The sequence below is a fragment of the Heteronotia binoei genome, unplaced genomic scaffold (assembly GCF_032191835.1).
Source record: "Heteronotia binoei isolate CCM8104 ecotype False Entrance Well unplaced genomic scaffold, APGP_CSIRO_Hbin_v1 ptg000072l___fragment_3, whole genome shotgun sequence".
NCBI classification, from domain to species: domain Eukaryota; kingdom Metazoa; phylum Chordata; class Lepidosauria; order Squamata; family Gekkonidae; genus Heteronotia; species Heteronotia binoei.
In genome coordinates this window covers 314,140-336,629 of record NW_026799990.1, presented here as the reverse complement: position 1 = coordinate 336,629, position 22,490 = coordinate 314,140, and the positions used below count along the sequence as shown (strand labels likewise).

At 41.0% G+C, this 22,490-nt stretch overlaps 1 protein-coding gene across 1 annotated transcript in view; it reads left to right on the top strand.

The window, feature by feature from the left end:
• Window positions 1-22,490, top strand: part of LOC132590507 (rho guanine nucleotide exchange factor TIAM2-like) — a 314,104-nt gene that overhangs the window by 172,566 nt on the left and 119,048 nt on the right. Inside the window, exons 6-9 of the mRNA XM_060263413.1 lie at window positions 119-291; window positions 2,968-3,192; window positions 14,664-14,849; window positions 16,548-16,694. Coding sequence (XP_060119396.1) covers window positions 119-291; window positions 2,968-3,192; window positions 14,664-14,849; window positions 16,548-16,694 — 731 coding nt within the window. The remainder of the gene's footprint in view (window positions 1-118; window positions 292-2,967; window positions 3,193-14,663; window positions 14,850-16,547; window positions 16,695-22,490) is intronic.

Sequence of the window (22,490 nt, the reverse complement as noted above, 5' to 3'; positions counted from 1 at the left end):
TTGATTACAACTACTCATAGGGCGAAAGAGCTATTCTTATATTCCAGGAGGGCACAGCTGAGGAAATTTCAAAGATCTAAGCAGGGAGCTCATTTTTCTTTCCTTTCCTTTTGAAAAGGATGCACCTTGCTGTTTTACGAAACTTACGGGAGGAATTCCATGGAGCAGAACAGCTCACCTCGATATGCTCTGTTTGCAGAAGACAGTATAGTGCAGTCTTGTCCAGAACATCCCAAGAAGGAGAATGTTTTCTGTCTAAGCAATTCTTTTGGAGATGTCTACCTGTTCCAGGTATTCTTTTTATTTTATTAAGAGTTTTCATAATGTTTCACCTTTTCAAAATGAAAAGTAGAACATAATTTTAATGTAGGCATTAATAAAATTAATAAAAAAGCTTATAAACTAAAATAAGCAGGAAACCAAAATTCTGTTAGGGATAACAACACCCACATGATAGTTATAAATAGGACTATTTTAAAAAAGCAGGAATGCAGTTCTGGCTGGCTTGGCATCAGGGGGACATGGTCTAATATGCAAATGAGCTCCTGCTGGACTTTTTCTTTTAAAAGCCTTGGTTATAAATTAAGCAAGTTATCAAATAAAAATAAGATTCAACATAGGAAAAACTTGAACAAAACCAGATTATAATTTGTATTAGGCCTTTGATGCTGATTTATAAAGTTTGCTGACATATGCTGCAGAAAGTTCAAGTAAACAGAAATATTACTGGCTTATCATGGCAATACTGACTTAATTTGGAATAGAGTCTTCTCAGCAATGGAGGATAAGTCTATCAGTTACTACTAGCCATGGCGACTGATGATTGTCATCATTCAGGGACACTAAACTTCTGAATCCCAGAGTCAGGAGGCAACATCAGGGAAAGGTCTTGGCCTTTATGTCCTGTTGCTGGGTCTCCACAGGAACTGGCTGACCATGTGTGAGACAGGATGCTGGACTAGATAGACCACTGGTTTGTTCCAGCAGGGCTCATGTTGTTATGAGAAAATCTCATGCATTCCTAAACCATGGAAGCAGGATTGGGAATACTTTTTTGACAATTCTAGTTAAACTTACATTAGTAGATAAGAAATATGGGCAAATTCTGAATTGACTATCATTTTACTGGCGTCAGAAAGCAGCAAAATATAGGCTGGGTCAAGAGGAGGCGTGGTACTTGTGACTAAGTAATGGCTAAAGCTCCTTACAATGTCCTTTTGTTTTATTCCTTCATTAAAGGTACTTCAGTGACATAACCCCGGTATGGCATTCCAGTTCTGATGGTCTTCTCTGTCTTTGTCCAGGATTCTCCAGCAAGCATAGCTGTCAGCTTTCTTGCTTTATAAAATGAATGCTTCTGCCTGTGCACGACATGGCAGATCTGGCAGCACAAAGCATTCACTGTCTCTCTGAGCAAAGGCAGAAGAAGTTAGTAAACATAGCAGAAGATCTGTGACTCATTTAAAGAAATGCTAGTCACCAATAAGTTAACTTGATAAAGCTGCACAAACTTGCATACAAATGAACAGTGCTTCTGATGGATGATATCTGTATGACAGATACATATGCTGCAGTGATAATCATCTTAGAACAGGTATTCCCTCCAGGGTGAGAGAGAACAAGAGAAGCCTCTTCTAAGATGGTGCCAGTCGGGAAACTTTTAAAATCTATATTGCATCTAAAACAATTACAGCCTGTTTTACGCACAATTAATTTTTTTTAAAAACCAGCTGCGCAATTAGTTGGATGGATCCAACCTGAACACCACATAGTTTGAAGACTTCCTACATCCTAAGGAGCTTCCATCAAACTTTGCTGAGCAAAGTGGCCCAATTCCCCCCAGTTACTAATCTTGTATCAATTTGCCAATCATTTGTGACAGTCATTCAGCTTTGCTCACCAATAATTCTTGGAATCCTTGCTGTGGGACATATATATAATGGAGTTCTTGTTGAAGTTAAATGACCTTTTAAAACACAACTTTCACTTAAACTTTATGCAGTAGGGGAAATGGAGATGCCATCAAAAGAATGGAGTTCTCACCTTGTCTCCATAATGTGTTAATTCCCTTTCTCTGTAATGTGATAACATTGCTTCTTCCATGCCACTTTTTGCATTCCCAGGATATGCTCAGTGGTGCTTTCACTGCATGAGGTAAGTGATCCTGTACATTAAACAGGGAGGAATGACGGGATCAGTGCTATGATGCTCTTTTTGACATCAGTCCTTTGTCACACACAGCATGTAGTCCCACCCATATATAATTTCTGGGAACATAAAGAAAAGCTGCTCTTGCTTTATTAACAGAGTATAGCAAGAATACAATAAATGGACAGTCTTTTTGGAACGTTTCTTTCTGTTTCTGGATCCAGTCGTGTGCTGGGATGCTTGCATATACTGAAGGGCTGCTTGTGTAGTTTTCTTGCACAGACACAGCTCCTCTCTTTGTAGAATAAAACTTTTATTTGAAGAGGACCCTGAACACATTGCTACGTAATAAGAGTATGCATATTAACTACTATTTGTCAACAGCTGAAGTTGTGATTTTCCCCCCTCTTCTTTTGCAGTCAACTAGGTAGATTCTGCTTTGTGACTACTTTCAAATGCAACTACTTTCATGTATAGTTGTTTAATTTTACTAATAATGGGTTACATTGCTATCTTTCCAGCCAAGCACTACTTTTATCTTTTATAAAAAAAAATCTTCCCCTTTAGACAAAGAACAAGCTTTACTAGCAATTACAGTTGCCAGCTGTTCAAGGGAATTTTAATATATCACAACCCTTTTATTATTTCTTTGCTTGGGAAGGAAAAAAGGTTTCATGTGGGATTCATGGAACAATGGAGAGAGATTAAGATGAACCCACATGGTGACCTCCCCATAGTTTTCTCTGCTTCTTTTGAAACCAGATAGATTTTATTTTAATGTTGTTTATAATGCTATTTCTTGTTTGGGATTTTTTTTAGGCTACAAGCCAGACTGACCTCGAAAACTGGGTTACAGCAATACACTCTGCTTCTGCTTCTCTCTTTGCTAAGAAGCATGGGAAAGAGGATACAGTCAGACTTCTGAAAAATCAGACCAAGAGCCTCATCCAGAAGATTGACATGGATAGTAAAATGAAAAAGATGGCGGAGCTACAACTCTCAATTGTTAGTGATCCGAAAAACAGAAAAGCCATTGAGAACCAGGTAGTGAAATAATATATTAATATCTGCACATTCTCCCATTTATAGAATAGGATTTGTTAATACTTTTAGGCTTGAAGAAGAAGAGATTGGATTTATATTCCGCCCTCCACTACCTGAAGGAATCTCAGAGCAGCTTACAATCTCCTTTCCCTTACTCTCCCCACAACTGACACTGACACTCAGATCTTACCCCCACCTTCCATTTTGTTGGTCTAAGGGAGCTGCTGCCTGCAGAAAGGAGGGAGGGTAGATCAGCTGGATCTGGCTGGCTTGTAAAGGAGCTGATCTTGCAAGGAGAATCTCCCTGCAGGCTGGGCTTGGGGCTCTGTTGGGCTACCCGGCTTAAATGGAATTGCCCACATGTTCAGCTGGGGCTCTCTTGGGCAGTCCCTTTAAACTGAATTGCCCCAAAGAGCCCACAAAGCAGCTGATCGTCTCAGCTCCCACCACTCCAGCTGATCCTCTCACTTTTTTTTCTCCTTGGGTCCACTGGTATTGGGATTCAGGAATATTGGGAAATATTGCTATTTTTCAGGTTCAGTATACCCAAACAAAAAAAAATGCCACGTTATGGGTTTTTCTGCAGTACAGAGTGTCCTGCAAAACCAGTGCCACTGTGGCCATGCCAGCTTAACAAATCCAAGCAAGAGTCCCCGCCGCCCCCCCCCCCAAGCCCAGCATAGCCAGTCAGTGCATGCACACAGTGCTGAGCAGTACTAGTGCAATGTACTAGTGCCCAGCAAAACATAAGAACATAAGAGAAGCCATGTTGGATCAGGCCAGTGGCCCATCCAGTCCAACACTCCGTGACACACAGTGGCCAAAAAAATTATATATATACACACACACACACACACAAACACACACACTGTGGCTAATAGCCACTGATGGACCTCTGCTCCATATTTTTATCTAAACCCCTCTTGAAGGTGGCCATGCTTGTGGCCGCCACCACCTCCTGTGGCAGTGAATTCCACATGTTAATCACCCTTTGGGTGAAGAAGTACTTCCTTTTATCCGTTTTAACCTGTCTGCTCAGCAATTTCATCAAATGCCCACGGGTTCTTGTATTGTGAGAAAGGGAGAAAAGTACTTCTTTCTCTACTTTCTCCATCCCATGCATTATCTTGTAAACCTTTATCATGTCATCCCGCAGTCGACGTTTCTCCAAGCTAAAGAGTCCCAAGCGTTTCAACCTTTCTTCATAGGGAAAGTGTTCCAGCCCTTTAATCATTCTAGTTGCCCTTTTCTGGACTTTCTCCAATGCTATAATATCCTTTTTGAGGTGCGGCGACCAGAACTGCACACAGTACTCCAAATGAGACCACACCGTCGATTTATACAGGGGCATTGATTCATACAGTGCCTTCCCTTAAATGCTTCCTTTTCCCCGTTCATTGAAAATAATGGCGGCACCTTCTTTGGGCACTCTACAAGGCAGAGATGTTCCACCAAGCATATAGTTGAAGACAGCAATGGTTTTTAACAGCTATCGCTCCAGTAGTTGCCTTCTCAGCCCCCCATCATTGGGGATTGTATTCTGTACTGAGACACCATAGGTTAATGTGGATTTTTTACATATCTGTTGTATGTTCTTATGATTTTGTAATTTATATATATTGCACTGTAGATTGTTTAAAAATGTTTTTAGCGTAAGTGGTTGTACAGTGTTCTGAGCCTGGTCACAGGGAGAAAGGTATAAAAGTTTAATAAATAACAAATAATAACAAACAATAACAATAATTGCTCTCGTTCTGCTGGCGCTCTGTACATGCACTGCCTGTGCTATGCTTGCACCCCATCTTGCTTGGATCTGTTGAGCAGGCATTTCCACAGTGGCACTGGTTCTGCTGGGTATTCTGAACATGCAGAGGGGTATAATGGAGCTGAAAACAATTTGGATTTCTGGGGGGAAAAAACCCAAATACCATACCAATATTGGAATTCGGGTTTCTTTGAGAATCCCAAATTATCGGGGGTCCAATTTATCTTAATCCAAAAGATCTCCATTTTTTTTTGTGCTCACCCCTAGTTCCTCTACTAGGCTGAGGCACACAAATATTTCATTGCATACCAGTATTTCATTGTACAACCTGTGTAAGTTGAGGACTTTTTTTGGAATCCAGACCATGCTATGTCTGTTGGTTTGGTATCTTCAGAAATGAATATCTCAGCCCCTGCTAGCACCTCCTGCAGACAGTGCTACATCATTTCTTCCTTCTGTGAATGAATCTCCACCTGTGGGAATGAGCCCCCGGGCTGGAGCATGTAAAATAAGAAGCTAGTGCAGAGCTGGGTTTAGTGTATAATTTCAGTGATGGCTTGTTTCCTGTTGAAAGATTGCTTTAGAATCTAATACTAGCTTCCTGTAGTCTACTCACATACTAGAAATTATTTTTTTCTGTGCCTGAATTTAGTTGAAGAATGTGCTTATGTAAACCCACAGAGGCAGTTGTAGTTATAGTAAGGCAGATTACAGGTGTTACATTCAGGGCCACTGTAAATGCAACAGTGGCATTTGGAAGAGGCTGCTGGGTTGATCATTTGCTTCCTTTCGCCCCTCCTAGAATTGCCTACTTTCAGGTGGTGGCTGGAGATCTCCCAGGATTACAACTGACCTCCAGTGATAAAGAGTAGTCCATCTGGAGAAAATAGCTGCTCTGGAAGGTGGACTCTGTGACTTTGAACTCCCTCCCCTCCCCCAAACCCCAGATTCCTCATACCCCACCCTCCAAAATCTTCTAACCAGGAGTTGGCAACCTTACCCACTGCCCCAGCTTGACTTCTCTCTGGAGAAGTCCTTCCCTCAGCAGCCTTAATCACAACTAAATTTTATCCTGTTAGTAATATAGTTGATGAGGTGGTCAGACAGTGTTACTGATACAACGAACATGAATTTGAGTGAACTTAGCTGGAAGATAGAAGGGACTGGCGTAATGTGGTCCATGGGGTCACAAAGAGTCGGATTTGACTGTGCAACTGAACAACAAAAACAAATATAGTCGCTGTCGTAAGCATAAATACTCACGAATGCAAGTTCATGACAAATGGCCACTTTGTGGTATGTGAAGTGATGTTCATGAACGTAAGAACTGCTACAAACATTCACAAATTTTAAGGAATTTCATGATGTTCTGTGGCTCTTTGGGAAGTGCTGAAGGCAGGGGTTTAAATGGTTCTGAGCTATTTAAACCCCTGCTTTCTGCTCTGCAAGAAAAACAGCTGAGCGGTGGGAGCAGAAAGCTCTCATGCTGTTCAGCTGTTTGCATAGGGAAACCTTTTCTTTCTGCTCCTTGAAAAAGGTGACAGGGAGCACAAAGCAGGGGGTGAAATGGCTCCAAGCTATTTAAACCTCTGAATTCTGCTTCTTCCTGTTTTCGTTGGGGAGCAGAATGCAGGAGGTGAAATGGTGGAGCCTTAACAACTGGTGTTTTTAATTTAAATGGCCCATAAACCTGTATGAACTTGGTTGGTTTGTGAACTACCATCCCAGTTCATATGGGTTTGTGGTTTGGTTCACTGTTCAACCACAACCTGAACCACAAAAATGTGGTTTGATCTTCTTCATGGTTTCTGTGCTTCACACTGTTGGGATATTCAGCGCTTGCATTGACCTCAATGATGATCTAAAGCTCCAGTACTTTCTCTTGCATCCTCCTACTGAGCATGCCCAGGGACTCCACTGCGCATGTCCAGCGGAGGGTGCCATATTCCCAACAGTTTCTTTCTGACTGTGCGTGTGACCGGACATCTTTCTCTTGGGCTCTGGTTGGTGATCTTTCCCTCTTTCCCTCCGCTCCTATAAAAAAAGAGTTTCTTCCCATTTGTTGTTTTATTCCCAGTTTTCCCCTCGTCCCCTCCCCAGGGCTATCGGCCTTTGTGGGGGTGTTTCAAGTGCTGTTCCCATTGTGGGAGCAAACCAACTCCAGCAGATGGACATTCCCTGTACCTACTCTGCCTAGGAGAGTCCCATAGGACAGATATCTGCCAGCACTGCCTGAAGTTTAGCGAAAAGATGTGGATAAACCATGCAGCATGCTTGCAGGCAGCCCTTCTTGCCTCTGCTCTCGCCCCAGAGAAAACTGGCCAGAAGCAACCGGATGTGGAGGTTGAATCGATGTTGGTGGTTGCATCTTCTTGCCTAAGTACGCCAGCAAAATCAATGCCAGCAACACCCACACCGATGGCTATTGGTACAGGAATGTTGGCACCGAAATGGACAATCATGTCCTCATAGTCATCTTCTTCCTCACCAGCAAAAAAGAGGAAGAAAGACAAACACAGATCGAAGGATGAGAGATTGGCTCGGTCTTCCTCTAAGAGACATCAGAGTTCCATAGGAAGCTTGTCTCATCAGGGACTATCCACACCCATTCCGGATCTGTCCTTGTTGACATCAATGCCATCATGTATATTATAGTCACCAAGCAGACAGGGGGACTCCCGGATGATGGGCAAGAAGACATCACTGATACGGGCGTAGTTGATACCAACCAAATTGATCTCACCCAATCCAGCAACCCTGATTCTGACTCGGTACAGGATAGTAGACCCTCCACCCTGAGAAGAGAACCATTGGGTCCAATTCCACCGAAAAGGTCGGAAGACCAACTGATCCATTACCGGACTGAACCAAATAGACCATTGGATCCGTACAGATCATTAGATCCAAACCAACCATACTTCAACAGCATTCCTGAGGGGCGTGCCACTGCAGGACATTGCAATGCGACCACTTGGGCCTCTTCCACCTCCTTCATCAAACATTATGCACTAGACACACATGCAAAGAAAAAGGTGCTGGTGGGGAGCACAGTCCTCTCTTCTGTACATCGATGAAACTACCAACATCCTCCTCCAGGTAGGATCAAGCTTGATAATCTCCCAACAGCGTGAAGCACAGAGATCATGAAGAAGATAAACAGGTTGCTTACCGGTGGTCATCTGTGCATTCACACTACCTGCCCTCCTTCCCCTCTGCTGTCAGCCTTCTTCTTGAGGTTGTTCAGCGGTCAGAAGGAAACTGGCAGGAATATGGTACCCTCCCCTGAACATGTGCAGTGGAGTCCGTGGGCATGCTCAGTAGGAGGACACAAGAGAAAGTTCTGGAGCTTTAGATCACTGTTGGGGTCAATCAAGTGAATCCCAACAGTGTGAATGCACAGATGACCACTCGAAGATCATCAGTTACAAGTAAGCAACCTGTTTTTCCCATCCCTAAACAGTTACAAGTAAGCAACCTGTTTTTCCCATCCCTAAACATGAATCTACCTGATCCCTAGGCTGATATGCTCTTATTTCTGACTGCTGAGATTAGGAATTGTGTAAAATGTCATGTAAAAAAAATGTCACAGCCATTTAGAGCAGAGGTGTCAAATTTATTTGTTACGAGGGCTGGATCTGACATAAATGTCACTTTGTCAGGCTTGCCCATGGGTGCCATAAAATGTTACATGAGGTACCAGAGATATAAATGTTATAAAAATGATTTCAGTTGCCAAATGGCAATAGGCTTGATTGGCTTAGGTGTGATATGCAGAGGAGTAATAGGCATGGAAATATCATTGGTAATGAGACAGGAAACCTAGGTCTCAGTCCAGGTCCAGGAGGATGCAAATAATTAATGAACATAAGTCTGAAGAAGCAAGCAGTGTCTCACAAAAGGTCATACTCTGCCACAAATGTTGTTAGTCTTCAAGGTGCTACTGGACTCTTACTCTTTCTACAGCTATAAGAAACCACAACATTCAGAAACCAGTGGGGGGACACTTCATCCTTCCAGGACATTCAGTTGCTGACCTAAGAGCAGCAGTTTTCATAAAAGGAATTTCAAAGGGAGATTAGAAAGAGAAACTGCTGAATTGCAATTGATAATGATGTTCAATGCATCCTTCTGGGTTGAACTGAGACCTAGATTTCTTCTCTCATTACCAATGGCCACTATTGTTATTTGGCATCTGAAATCACTTCACACTCCAAGATATAAAGACAGATGGGCTCACATTCTAGCTGTATCTGAAGATGGGAGCAGAGACTCATGAAAGCTCATGCCCTGCTACAAATGTTAGTCATGCTGCTGGACTCTTCCTTTCTTCCACTAATAAGGATTGCAAACTGTGCTGTTAAGTTGTTTCTTCTTCTTCTTCTTCTTCTGCTTCCTCTTCTTCTTCTTCTTCCTCTTTTCCTTCCCCTTCCCCCTTCTCCTACTCATCGTCTGTTAGAACTGCAATGGGAGATCTCTCCAAGTGAAATAATGTGTTGCTCTCAGACTGGACAAAGTCCATTAACTGCTGGTGATGATAATAAAAAGCAAGTGGGGGGAGGGTTAATGGTTTAATTTCATTAAACCATGAAATCCAATCCAAGTGCTGTAATTCCTAAGCAGGGTTTTTAAAAGCAGAAAATAAAATTCCAGCTATGCACATAGAAATCTAATATTTTTTAAAAAACTTTTCAGAATAAGCCAAAATAGCTTCCCCTTAATCCCCATTATCCAAGATGCATCACTTTCTTGCCCCCTTCCTTTTTTAAATGTGTATGTGTGCAGGGCTTTTTTTGAGCAGGAACACAGTTCCAGCTGGCTTGGAATTGGGGGGTGGGGCCTAATATGCAAATAAGTCCCTGCTGGGCTTTTTCTACAAAAAAGTCATGTGTGTGATCAGGACTCAAAGAAAACAGCAGAGCAGGGCTTGTCAGAAGAACCCCCCCCCCTCGAAGTGTGCGTGCACAGGAAAGCTTATACCTGGAATAAAACTTAGTCTTGAAAGTGCCATGGGGCTGTCTTTTCTTGCAGCTTTCCTTCCACTTTCCTCCCTCCCTCTTCAAATGAGGGAAAAAAGGCTTGACAACGCTGGAGCAGCCCCAGTAGAGGAAGAAAGAAGAGAGCGGGGGGAGCTTTTCTCTTGTGTACATGCATGCACTCTCTTTTTCTTTCCCCCTCAGAGAGGCTTTCCCATACAACAGCAGCAGCAGTGGCCAAGAGAAGGACGCAGCAGACGGGCTGCATATTGGACACCCCTGATCTAGAGCTTAATGAGTTATCCATTCATATGGGTGCAATAGGGATTGTGTTTGAGATGTAAGAGCTGGAATTCAAACAGCTTTCTTTCGTGTTTGTAATGTGGTTGAAAAGCTTGTTGTGTAGTACATTTAAAGGATGAACAAGTTCTGTAAGGCTCCAACTTATTGTACACAGTAGTAAAATACATCATTTTGAAACAAAGGAATTGGGAGCAGAGATCAGCACCATCTTCTGGGTAGCTTAAGCTGCTTACCAGCTAAACAGGCATTTCCGGAAGGCAGGTCTGAATTAGTTATAATTGATCTGTTCATACAGATATGTTAAGAAAAAAGTCCATTATATTCTCTGCTACATAATATTAATCTTGTCAACCCTGGAACATATTCTGCATTTTTAAAATTGGGAGTCTAAAATTATACTTTAAAAAAAATCTGAAGGAATAATGTTTTATTTTTTAAATATTCTAAGCAACATAAATAGAAAGTGCAAAAAAAAGGCTATCCATGATTGTAATGAGAAGTAATGTAGCATTTTTGTGAGGCTATGCAAATACCTTGGGTAAATTTTTGGTAGTCATATTAGCAAGTAACAGGTTTCCAGGAAACCTCTAGCTGTCATCTAATTACTGGCTAGATTTCATCAGAGGTAAGTAAAAGGTCAAACATTCTTCCTTTGTCTGTGACAAGGGGACAAATGGCAACTTTCCCATAGAATAAGTTAACTGGTTTCTCTTCAAAGAAGCTTGTGAATGAAATACGTAATTTAATTTTGTGTATTCTGTTCATGTTAATTCCTGCTCTTCTGTAACTGCCTTCTCAAGTTAACTGCAGTTCTTTTAAATTTTTTTATCACAAGATAAAATTCAAACAAAGAGTGATTCATCTGATAGTACAAATGTCAGCCCATATTTTTTTGAAAAACCAGAGATTATTATGGTGTGTAAAAGTGGCCAAACCCTTACAAGCAGTAAGGGTTTGTAGCATACTGCTTGAACAATGTCACTGTCTATAGTAGCATTGCATGACATTTCTGACCCATGTTTTTTACTAATGCCCTTAGATGCATTGGTTTGGATGCCAAGAACAGAGCTTTGCTTTGGAATGAATGTTTCACACTTCCCTTAATATGCCCTTAGGTCTGTCAGAGACTAACCGGTAACTGTGGTGACTGAATGAAATCTCCATTTTCAGAAGCAGTAAACCTCTAAATACAAGTTCTAGGAGGCAACATTCCAGCTCTAGGAAGTATTATTAGGGAAGGTCTTGACTCTTGACCATTAGGAAAGGAGAGCCAGTTTGGTCTTGGGATTTTAAGTGCATGGACTCTTATCTCAGAGTTTGATTCCCCACTCCATCACATGCAGTTGCTGGGTGATCTTGGGTCAGTCACAGTTCTCTCAGAGCTGTTCTCCCAAGAGCAGTTCTTGAAGAGCTCTCTCAGCCCCACCTACTTCACAGGGTGTCCGTTGTGGGGAGAGGAAGGAGAATGTAAGCCACTCTGAGTGAAGGGCAGGGTATAAATCCTTCTCCTCCTCCTCCATGCCCTGCTGTTTGGCCCTCCAGAAGAACTGGTGAGACAGGATGCTGGCCTAGATGGACTACTGGCCTGATCCAGTAGGGCTCTTCTTATGTTCTTTTGATTCTTACCTCTTGTGCTGGTGAAAGAGCCTTTTTGTTTACTGAAGGGGGAGTTTAGCTTGCACCCATCACCATGGCAGCTGAGTAGTTTTGGAGTACACTACATAGTGTTGTTGGAGCGCTATGAGTTTGGATCCAGCAAGGTATCCTGTGCAGTATCCTGTTTCTGTGTACACATTATCCTTGCTTGTGAATACATTCACAGAAGTTGAAATCCCGTACAAATTATTGGCTTATCTGTATATGCATGCATGCATGCATTATTCATTTGTGGCCTAAACATGTCAGTTTTTTTTAAAAAAAAAAACTTTTAAAAATTAATTTTTGCACAAAAAACATCAAACATTGACATCAAACTTTTTTTTTTTTGTAAATGTTCAATGTCTGTTGGTCTAGACCCCATTCTACTGCAGGCAAGTGGATATTATCATAGCTTCCTCTAAATATTTATTTGGCCTTCTGTTGTCATGTTTATTGCTTTTCTAGGTTGTGGTCACCACTGTTGTTATAACTGTTACATTCTCTTGCCATAGTAGAAGAAAGTCAAACCAAATAACACTATTGCTTTTGATTCAGAAATATGAACAATAGAGGAATGGGAATGTGTATGTGCTTGCATGAATGCATAGGTTTTGGGTTGCAATTGTCTATAAACATAACTAGAGTCTATTTGGTTTCATAATTTTCAAAATAGGAAAAAACTGTTGCTACTTTCAGGGGAAACAAAGTAAGGAATTGCCTTATTGATGGCACCTTACAGGCTTTTGGAAAATCCCAGTCCCATTTGTTATAAAGTGTGTCATTTTAAACAGGGAACTTTGACTTTATCATGTTTCCTGTACTTTATTGGAGTTACATTAGCTTTAAATGTATCTGAAATTTTTCAGTCTTATGTTTAGATAGAACTGAGATAATAATACGGGTGTATGGTCAGATAAAGACATTATGAAGCATTATGAAAATAGAATAAGGGTGGGTAAATATTATGGATTTGTAGAGCAGTCCAATAAATAGAAATGCATATTATTTCTGATAAGATTGTGGAAATCCATGCTTGAATTTGTACATGGGTTTTCTGACTTATGCATTTGATCAATTTTTAATACTGAAATGTCTGGCTGCCTTTTGTGAACACCTTTAGGAGCATATAGCTCTTAAATGTGGTGTTACACTTGCATGTGCGTAAAAGTGGGTGGGGTACATAATGCATTAAAGAAGTTTTCTATGGTTTTCTGTACCTATCTACTCTTATGGAGAGGTACTAAAATGTCTCCTGAATGTCTCCCCTTATTCATTAGCCCTTTTATGTGTGCTTGCTTGATTTCAGAGCCCTGATCAGCTGCAGCATTGGAGCCATGCTTTCTTTGAAAACCTTCATTCTCTTCTGTTTTGGCAAATCATGAAGTTGTCATATAGCCCATATGGATTTGAGTTTTTGGCTATAGTTGTCTAGGCAGTACACAATATTATTGAGAGTGCTTCACATCTGTATCACGATAGGGTTGCAAATCCCCAGGTGAGAGCAGGGGATCCCCTGGTTTAGAGGCCCACCCTCTGCTTCAGGATTATCAGAAAGCAAGGGGGGGAATGTTTTCTGGGCACTCCATTATTCCCTATGGAGACTGATTCCCACAGGGTGTAATGGAGAATTGATCTGTGGGTATCTGGGGCTCTGTGGGGGCTGGTTTTTGAGGTAGATATACCAAATTTTCAGCATAGCATTCAGTGCCTCTCCTCAACTCCCCCCCTAAGTTTCAAAAAGATTAGACCAGGGGGTCCAATTCTATGAGCCTCAAAAGAAGATGCCCCTATCCTCCATTATTTCTAATTGGAGGGAAGGCATTTAAAAGGCCCTTTAAATATGATTGCCAGAACTCCCTTTGGAGTTCAGTCATGCTTGTCACACCTTTGCTCATGGCTCCACCCTCAAAGTCCCCAGATGTTTCTTGAGTGGTATCTGGCAATCCTAATCAAGTAAGAAGTCTTGAATTCACAAACCAACAGTGGCTTTTAAAGTTCTGGAGCTGCTTTCACAAGCAGTTAAGAACTGAGAGAATTTTGTAATTTGGGAATCCAAATATAATCTTCAGCAATGTGAACTAATGGGATCCTTTTCTGTTCCTTTTTTTTTAAATGGCTTCTTTGGATAACAACTACTGCCATGTTCATGATTGGTTGTAATATTAGCATGCAATTTAGGTCCCAACTTAATTTTTATTTCTGTCCAGATTTTAAGAAATTGGTAATTTACGCAGGGATTCATGTGTACACTGATTTTAGGAGATAAAAACTCAATTCTGTATAAAATAATTTAATACAGAATTGCAGGGTGTTGTCCTGCTTTTTGTGCACACCTCATTATATAGCCAGCTTCAAGAGGGGATTGGATAACCACATGGAGCAGAAGTCTATCAGTGGCTGTTAGCCGCAGCGTATTGTTGGAACTCTCTGGCTAGGGCAGTGATGCTCTGTATGCTTGGTGCTGGGAGGGGGCAACAGTGGGAGGGCTTCTAGTGTCCTGGCCCCATTGATGGACCTCCTGATGGCGCCTGGACTGGATGAGCTGTTGGCCTGATCCAACATGGCTTCTCTTTTTTTTTCTCCTGTCTTTCTAGTATATTTAAATACTGCCCTTCTTCCAGTGGCTCAGTTCGGCTATTCTATGGAGGTAGGTTAAGCTGGGAGAGAGTGACTGGCCCAAATAACCTAGTGAATTTCATGACTCTGTGAAGATGCAAATGTGAGTTGCTGAGTTCTAATCTGACACTCTGTTAGAATTTTGCTTCTAAAATTTCACTTGTTTACCTAAACAGATCCAGCAATGGGAACAGAATCTGGAGAAATTTAATATGGATCTCTTCAGGATGCGCTGTTACCTAGCCAGCCTGCAAGGTGGGGAGTTACCCAACCCAAAGAGCCTTCTGGCTGCTGCAGGTCGCCCTTCAAAAATGGCACTAGGAAGGCTTGGCATCTTCTCAGTCTCCTCCTTTCATGCACTGGTAAGCCACAAAAAGTTGCTATAAAACCCCCATAAAACAATGCGGGCAGTGTAACTATCTGGCAAGATAATGTTTTTCATAAGCAGTATTGTTTGGTACTCAGCTAGTTAAAAAAAAAGTGTTACAAAAACTGAGAAGAAAAAAAAGATGGCCAAAACGTCTTTTTTCTACTCCACCCCCTTTTTTGTTAAAAAAAATCCAGCTTTATGAAGGGTTATGGAGAACTGAAAACTGCATACTGTTTTATGCCATTTGTGTTCCTCTGAAATGTCTAAATAGTTTCAGAAACAGATTTATACAGAAGTCCTAGTTTGTGTTGCTAACAAAAACTGCTTCAGACATGACTAATTTGTTACAATGAAAAGTGTTTCCATGGCACATGTGCCTGCTGCACTGTTCATTTATGTATCTTTTTTTCATAATCGGAATTTGTGGGGGGGGGGGATGGCATTACACCTGCTAACTATGCCTTTCCCTCCACATGTTCACAGTTGTGTCAGAAGAGGCACATGGCGTTGGAGACCCTTCATTTCCAAAGCTTCATGTGTATGTAGACACTTTCTGCTGAATGCACAAGGCGTGAGGCCAGTGAGCATGATCCTGCTGATCTCTCTGTGCATTCAGAATCCACACAAATAAATGCCTAAATATAGCTTCTTGTCCTATAATTGACCATGGCTTCCCTGCTCAGAGATGTAAGGTGTGTTTGTTTTCTACAAGTAATCTGTGTGCAATTTCCCCCTTTTTATCTTATGGGTAGGTGATTTTGTTATATTTGAAGCGGTCCCCACATGGTGGAATGCCCTTCCAGAAGAAATTAGAGCTCTGTGGGACCTGGTTCGGTTCTGCAGGGCCTGCAAGACTGAACTCTTTTGGCTTGCATTTAACACCTGAGGCAGGCAACCGCTACATTATAATATTTACATTATAGCTCTGAGAGCCCGACCGGCACTATGATAACAACATCTGAGCACCAACATAACAGTAGTAATAATGTCAGCAATATGTGAGTGCCAAAGCAATAATAGCAGCGATAGTAAACGAATCTTGGATGAACAGCTTATAGTTTTGTAAATTGTTACGTTGTTGTTTTATTATATTGTCTTGTTTTTTAGCTGAATTTTGTTTTAAAATGTTGCTAGCTGCCCTGAGCCCTTAAGGGGAGGGTGGGACACAAATCTGATTAATTAAATAAATCACAAAGAGGTTCCTACTGAACACAAAGCATTAAAGCATTAGATTGAACAAAATACTACTTTTCATTAATTAAACATGCTATATAACTTTGATCACCAATGTATATTGAAAAAGGATTCTTTAACCATATTTCAATCAGTTTAAAATGTTACTCTAGTTGGATTTTATGGGATTTTGTGTATTCTTTTAGATACTGTAATTTTAAACTGTCATTTTAAAATTAAAATACAATGAATGTGGTTAAATAATACATTTTCAGTACACATTGGTGATCAAAGGTATATTGTTGCTGTATGTCATGGTAGAGTGAACAAGAAGCACAAAGCTGTGAAGTGTTGAATTTAGCGGCAGGGCAAAGCTTGTTGCCTGACCTGGTTGCTGTTTCTGAGATTAATAGAAACAGCCTTATTGCTTCCTGCATTATAGTTCTGTTATGTTCTTTTTTTTGTTGTTGATGTAAAATGTCTTCATTGAAGTTCTTGTCTGTCTCACTTTTATTAGGTCTGTTCTAGGGATGAGGCTGCTCTTAGGAAGCGAACACTGTCCCTGTCCCAGAGAGTATGGAGTAAGAAGGGTTTGTTTTCCTCCCTTAAGGGCCTGGACACTCTGGCAAGAAAGGCAAAGGAGAAAAGGCCATCGATAACACAGGTTTTTCTTCCCTTTTTGTTCATTTTTAAAAAGAATTAGAACAATTGCCCTAAAATTAACGTTTCAGGATGAAATAACTGGATTAGTTGTTCAGCATAAAAATAAGTTTATACTACAAACAATGGTATGAGGAAAACTGCTTTCTGTATATCAGCAGATATTCACTTGACCTCTTTGCCATGGGTAAAGCAGTCAAGTGAATGCCTGCTGGCATGCAGTAAACAGCACGTGTGCATTTCAGGTAAATGAGGAAATGGTTTTGGGAGTTCCAACTGAAATGGTTTTGAGAGTTTGAACAGTTACCATGGCAGAGATAGTTCTGAGAGTTGCCGCTGAGAGAAATCAGGGCCTGGATCAGCTGTTCTCTTGGAATAGGCTTCCCAATCCCCAGGTCCCAGCGGGGGATCCCCCGTTTTTACAGGCTTCTCTACGCCCCCAGCCAGCTGGCCGGCGGGGGAAGCCCTGCCCCCCACAGTCACCATGTAGTTTTAGAGCTCCTGCAGGTCTGTTTTTAGAATATGTGCCTTTAAGGCTGAGCAGGAAGCAGGAAACAGAGAACAGCCCTTCCCTTTATTTTGCTTTTGTTTTCAGATCAAGTAAAGTTCTGCAGGAACAAGACCCAGTAAGTATTTGTGTGAGAGAGAGAGGGATGGGGAAGGGGATTCCCTGGTTTGGAGGCCCTCCCCCCACTTTAGAAAGCATGAGTGGGGGAGGGAAATGTCTTTTGGGCACTATTATTCCCTATGGAGAATGATTCCCATAGGGAATAATGGGGAATTGATCCACAGGTATTGGGGGCTTGGGGGGGGGCTATGTTTTGAGGTAGAGGCACCAAATTTTTAGTATAGCATCTAGTGCCTCTCCCCAAAATACCCCCCCCAAGTTTCAAAATGATTGGACCAGGGGGTCCAATTCTATGAGCCCCAAAAGATGGTGCCCCTATCCTTCATTATTTCCTATGGAAGAAAGGCATTTTAAAAGGTGTGCTGTCCCTTTAAATGTGATGGCCAGAACTCCCTTGGAGGTCAATTATGCTTGTCACACCCTTGTTCCTGGCTCCACCCCCAAAGTCTCCTGGCTCCGCCTCCAAAGTCCCCAGATATTTCTTGAATTGGACTTGGCAACCTTATCTTGGAAATATCTTTTTCCTTCACTGATACCTCACATTTCATTTGGTTTTGTATGTATAACTATTGGGAGAAGCCTTAGTCTCTTTGTCTCTCTCCACTCTGTCCTATAGGGTAATTGGGGGAACACATTATAAGCTCCTTTCCCTATTTCTTCTGCAGGCCTACCTATTTACAAGTAGGGGAAGGGCTGTAGTGAAAGATAGAGTATTTATTTGGCATGCAGAAGGTCCCAGGTTCAATCCCCAACATCTCATGTTGAAAGAATCAGGTAAAGGTGATGCGTAAGATTTCTTCCTGAGACCCTGTAGAGTTGCAGCCAGCCTGAGTAGATAATAGTGATCCTGATGGACCTTGATGGTCTGCTTCAGTATAAGGCAGCTTCAGGTGTGTCATGTGTTCAAGTTGATACAAACACAGTGGAGTGTCTCCTTTCCCTATGCTCCAACTCCACTGAGCAAAATTTGAAGCCTTTCTTCAGCTTATGGAAACTTCTAATTTAAGAAGGTTTGGAGTGATCTGTTGAACTGGATCAAATGAATGACATTCAATTTAAAAAAGATTAAAATGTTTAAGTATCTTCCAAAGATTATGGTCACTTATTAGGCAGTAAAAGAAAAGTGAAAGGTTATCCAAAGAGAACATAACTAGTACAAGTAATGTGACATTTTATTAGGGTTGTTAATACACCAGCAACTTATAGATTGTCTCTTGTTAGTTCCAGAAATGTAATGAAACATAGAAAGAAACAGCCCAGCTTGACCAAGGTTACTATAACTGTAAATTACTGGCACCTTGTGGTTTTTCAAGCGACTGATACTTTTGCATTGAGCAAGGGAGAGATTTCTGTCTAGCTATTTCTCCAATAAGTTTCAATTTACTACATAGCCAACGTTTGCAGATTTAGTTTATATCACTTTGGTTATTGCCTCTTAGACTAATGCATTTATCAATTACAGCTCTACAGTAGCTTAGCAACTGAACACTCCTCAAGGTCTTCAGTCTAGGATAATTTTGTTTGCCTTTTCATGCTACAGTTTTAATTCTGCAGATTAATATATCTTTTTTCTAAAGGTTAAATGGGTAATTTTACAGTCTGATATTGATTCAGTGCTGTGCACCTATAAAGGATGTGCTTCTTTTGATGCATCTAAATAATTTTAAGTTTCATGTTTCCTGTAGGGAGGGGGGAGGTTATCATAGAAGAGCATTAGAGGGATGCAGTGTCTCCTCCTCCCCACTCAATCTATGATGTATAGGATTTCCAGTCCAATCAACATTTATTTATTAAAATTATAATTTAGCAGAATGCTTAGCAAACAGTATTAGCTATACTCCAACATTATGTGTCAGATTGCATGCCCTACTTATCAACAGGCTTCTTTCATATTGAAAAGTTTTGGACCAAAATAACTCCCAAGCCAAACATAAGATGCTGGGTGTTCCATGTATAAAGCCACCTTTTGAATCATCAGTGTGTGGGACTCTGCTTTGGATTTGGATTGCAGTGTGGGTGGGGGTGTAAATCCTTTACTCTTGTGCTGATTTCCTGTCCTAGAATGGCATCATAGAGCTGCTTTTTATCCTAGTAAGGCAAGCATATGAGTTTGGGGTCCTGTGTTCCATCTATTTGAGGGGGTGGGAATATGCTTGGGAGCTCTGTATGTAGTATTGCATCATCTTTTTACTTTTTAGGCATTTGCTTGAATTGAGAAAAGTGGATTCAGTAAGTCCTCACTAATAACTTCGGCTTTTCATGCAGGTTCCATAATGTTCCATAATATTTCATTGGAGGTATAAGCATGTGACAGGAGTTATCCGTTGTCTTCCTTGTACACAGTATACGATAATCATTCAATATACCAATTCTTTAATATGAGTAGTCTTAGTTTTGCACATCATTCAAGACTATACCTTAGATCCCACCTTAAAAATCTGTGTGCACAGAAGGCTTTCCATCCGTGGAGCACAACTTCCTTGCCTATTCAGAACAATGCGACAGTTCTTGAAAGTTCCCTCCTCATTTATTATAAACTCGGTGCAGCAAATAAGGGTAGCCAATCTTAAATATATTTCAAGGTTTACTTGCTAAATTTTCTCTGCAACTCCAAATGTTCACTGAAATGCTGCTCCTGGTGGGTGGAGAGACCCTCAGGAATAGTTTTGGAAGAGTTGGGAATTTGCTGTGGGAGAGGGGAATTGGCAAAAACTGCCCCCCCCCACCTGCAGAACTTATAAATGGAATCCAAGCCTATCTTTAAGTACCACACAACTGGAAAATTCAGCAAGTAATCCTTGAAATATATTTAAAGTTGACTACCCTTACTTACTGCACTGAGTTACTAATAAATAAAGAGGGAACTTTCAAGAACGGTGGCGTTGTACTGAATCAAGAATGAACTTTGAACTCTGAGTGTAAGTGCTGATGGGAAGGCAAAGTCATCAAAGCCAGGTGACTGCCATGGCCCAGGGATCTCTCATCAACATGGTATTCTTGAAAAGTTCATCCAGTACAATGTCCATTCTGTAACTGTCTCCCTATTGGTTTATTACATTATTTTATACTGTATTGGTTGGGCCAAAAAACAACAAAGCTGGGTTTGTACCAAATGGCAAACATGCCTATACGTTGGCATACATGAGAGAGGGAAATTTATGTTTGCCTTCTTGAACTCCTTGGAAGATGGGGAGAATAAAAATTAGATAAATGAATATGAGGATACCATAGTTTATTATCTCTTGCAGCAGACCTAATTGTGTATAATTAATGCACATCTGAAACTCATACAGCCTCTGCTGTAAACATTATTAAGGGGAATGGCTTTTTAAATATATTTACTCCATTTACTTACTTAATGGAAGAGATGGGAAGTTGCATTATATGTGGTTCCTTAAGATTGTTATCTGTTCCTTTGATGTTCATAGTAGCAAATTGTTTTGAAAGGTCATAAATATGGTAATTCAACTGTAGCTGATGGGCTATGGTAAAGCAAAATTTAATAAAATGTTCTACAGAAACATATGCCAAGCGTGAAATGTCAGCAAAGAAGTGCTATGTTTGCAAATCTGATGGGAAAAAATGCTTTTCAATAAGCAAGCTCCAATATCAGACTTGATTATGTAACACTATGTGAAGCTGTCCTTAATGATAATTTGGTGCAAAATGTGACAACTAAGAGTCCTTACTGAGTTTACAATGTAAAAGTGGGTTTCAATTGAATTTATTTAGATATGCAGATGGTCAAGTGGGTGTCTGAGACATAACTTCTTACAAAGCATTGAGAAACTTCTCTGCTGTTCACACATCTTGTATGTTCATGGAGCCATTATCACACAATAAAGTTGTGCTTCTGTGGCTGTCCATCTGCTAGTGTTTGGGAAAGGAAACTGTGGGAAACATCTCAATTGCATGTTAACAATGATTAGCAAGAATCACAAAGTCATGAGCACAGTGTGTCACTTAGAACCACAAATTCAGTCTATAACTAATGATATTTAATATGATGCAGACAGTAATCAAGAACTAATCAGAAAATAAAACAAACAGTTCTAACATTATCTCTTGGCAGTTTTTCACATGCTCTGTGTGGTGTTGTCACATGGGAAAATGACAGTTCTGCTGGTAACAGAATTTCAGTAATCTTCTCCTATTTTTAATTTACTATTCACAGTAGAGATGGGCACGAACCAAACCATGAACTGTGGTTCAAGCACAAACTGGACTGGTTTGTGGTTCCTGAACCAGGGGTTTGGGAGAATATGCCTCCCATGAATTCTCCCCAAAACTCCCATATATATATTGTTAGGGTAACTGCTCTCAAAAAGAACTTGGGGAATTAGATTGAGAGACAGCTGGCCCAATAGGAATCTTTTTTATCTATGTATACCAGGCTCAACCATTCAGAGAGTAATGCTCAATAAACTGGACTCTAATTTAATAAAATCAATTGTAATTTATTTGAAACAATAGTTCTTCCACACAAGGTACAAAAACAATCACACATTCACACAGGTCTAAAGAAACATAGAGAGATCGATAGGGGTACATAAAAGGGTGGACATACAGGGTGATACTACCTCTCGCAGACTCCAAGGAAGACTCCGATGGCGATGAATGGGGGATGGACCCGAAACTGATCAGGAATCGGGGATGGATCTATACAGCGGGATAAGGGGGTTGCTGAATAGAGAGCACACATGAGTGGAGTTGGGTCAGAGGTTAAATAGACTCTCTTAGACCCCTTAGGTGCTGGGAGGTCTTGGGGAGGAGCAGGGGGAGGCTCTGCGATGACCAAGAAGGCTGGACATCCCTTGCTGACACCTAATTGGATGCCAGTTTTGACCAATGAACTTCACCTTAGTCTGGTGAAGCTGGAAATTTCCAAGCTGCAATGCTGCCTGGGGCGGCTCCAAGGTATTAGACTGGGGTGAGAATGGGAATGGCTGGATACTTAAGGTTAAATGGGATTAGCTGGGAAGGTGACAATAGGGAATCAAATACTGGCCTAGGTACCACCCGGGTTAGACAGAAGACTTGATGAAGACAGAAGATGTCCTTCCTCTTATCTCATCTTCTGCTGGGCAAGATTTATTGTTCTGGTATTGCTGGGCAATTAGGATCAACAGTGGAGCTATTAATCCATTCATAAAACGGATGGGTTGCTTGCAG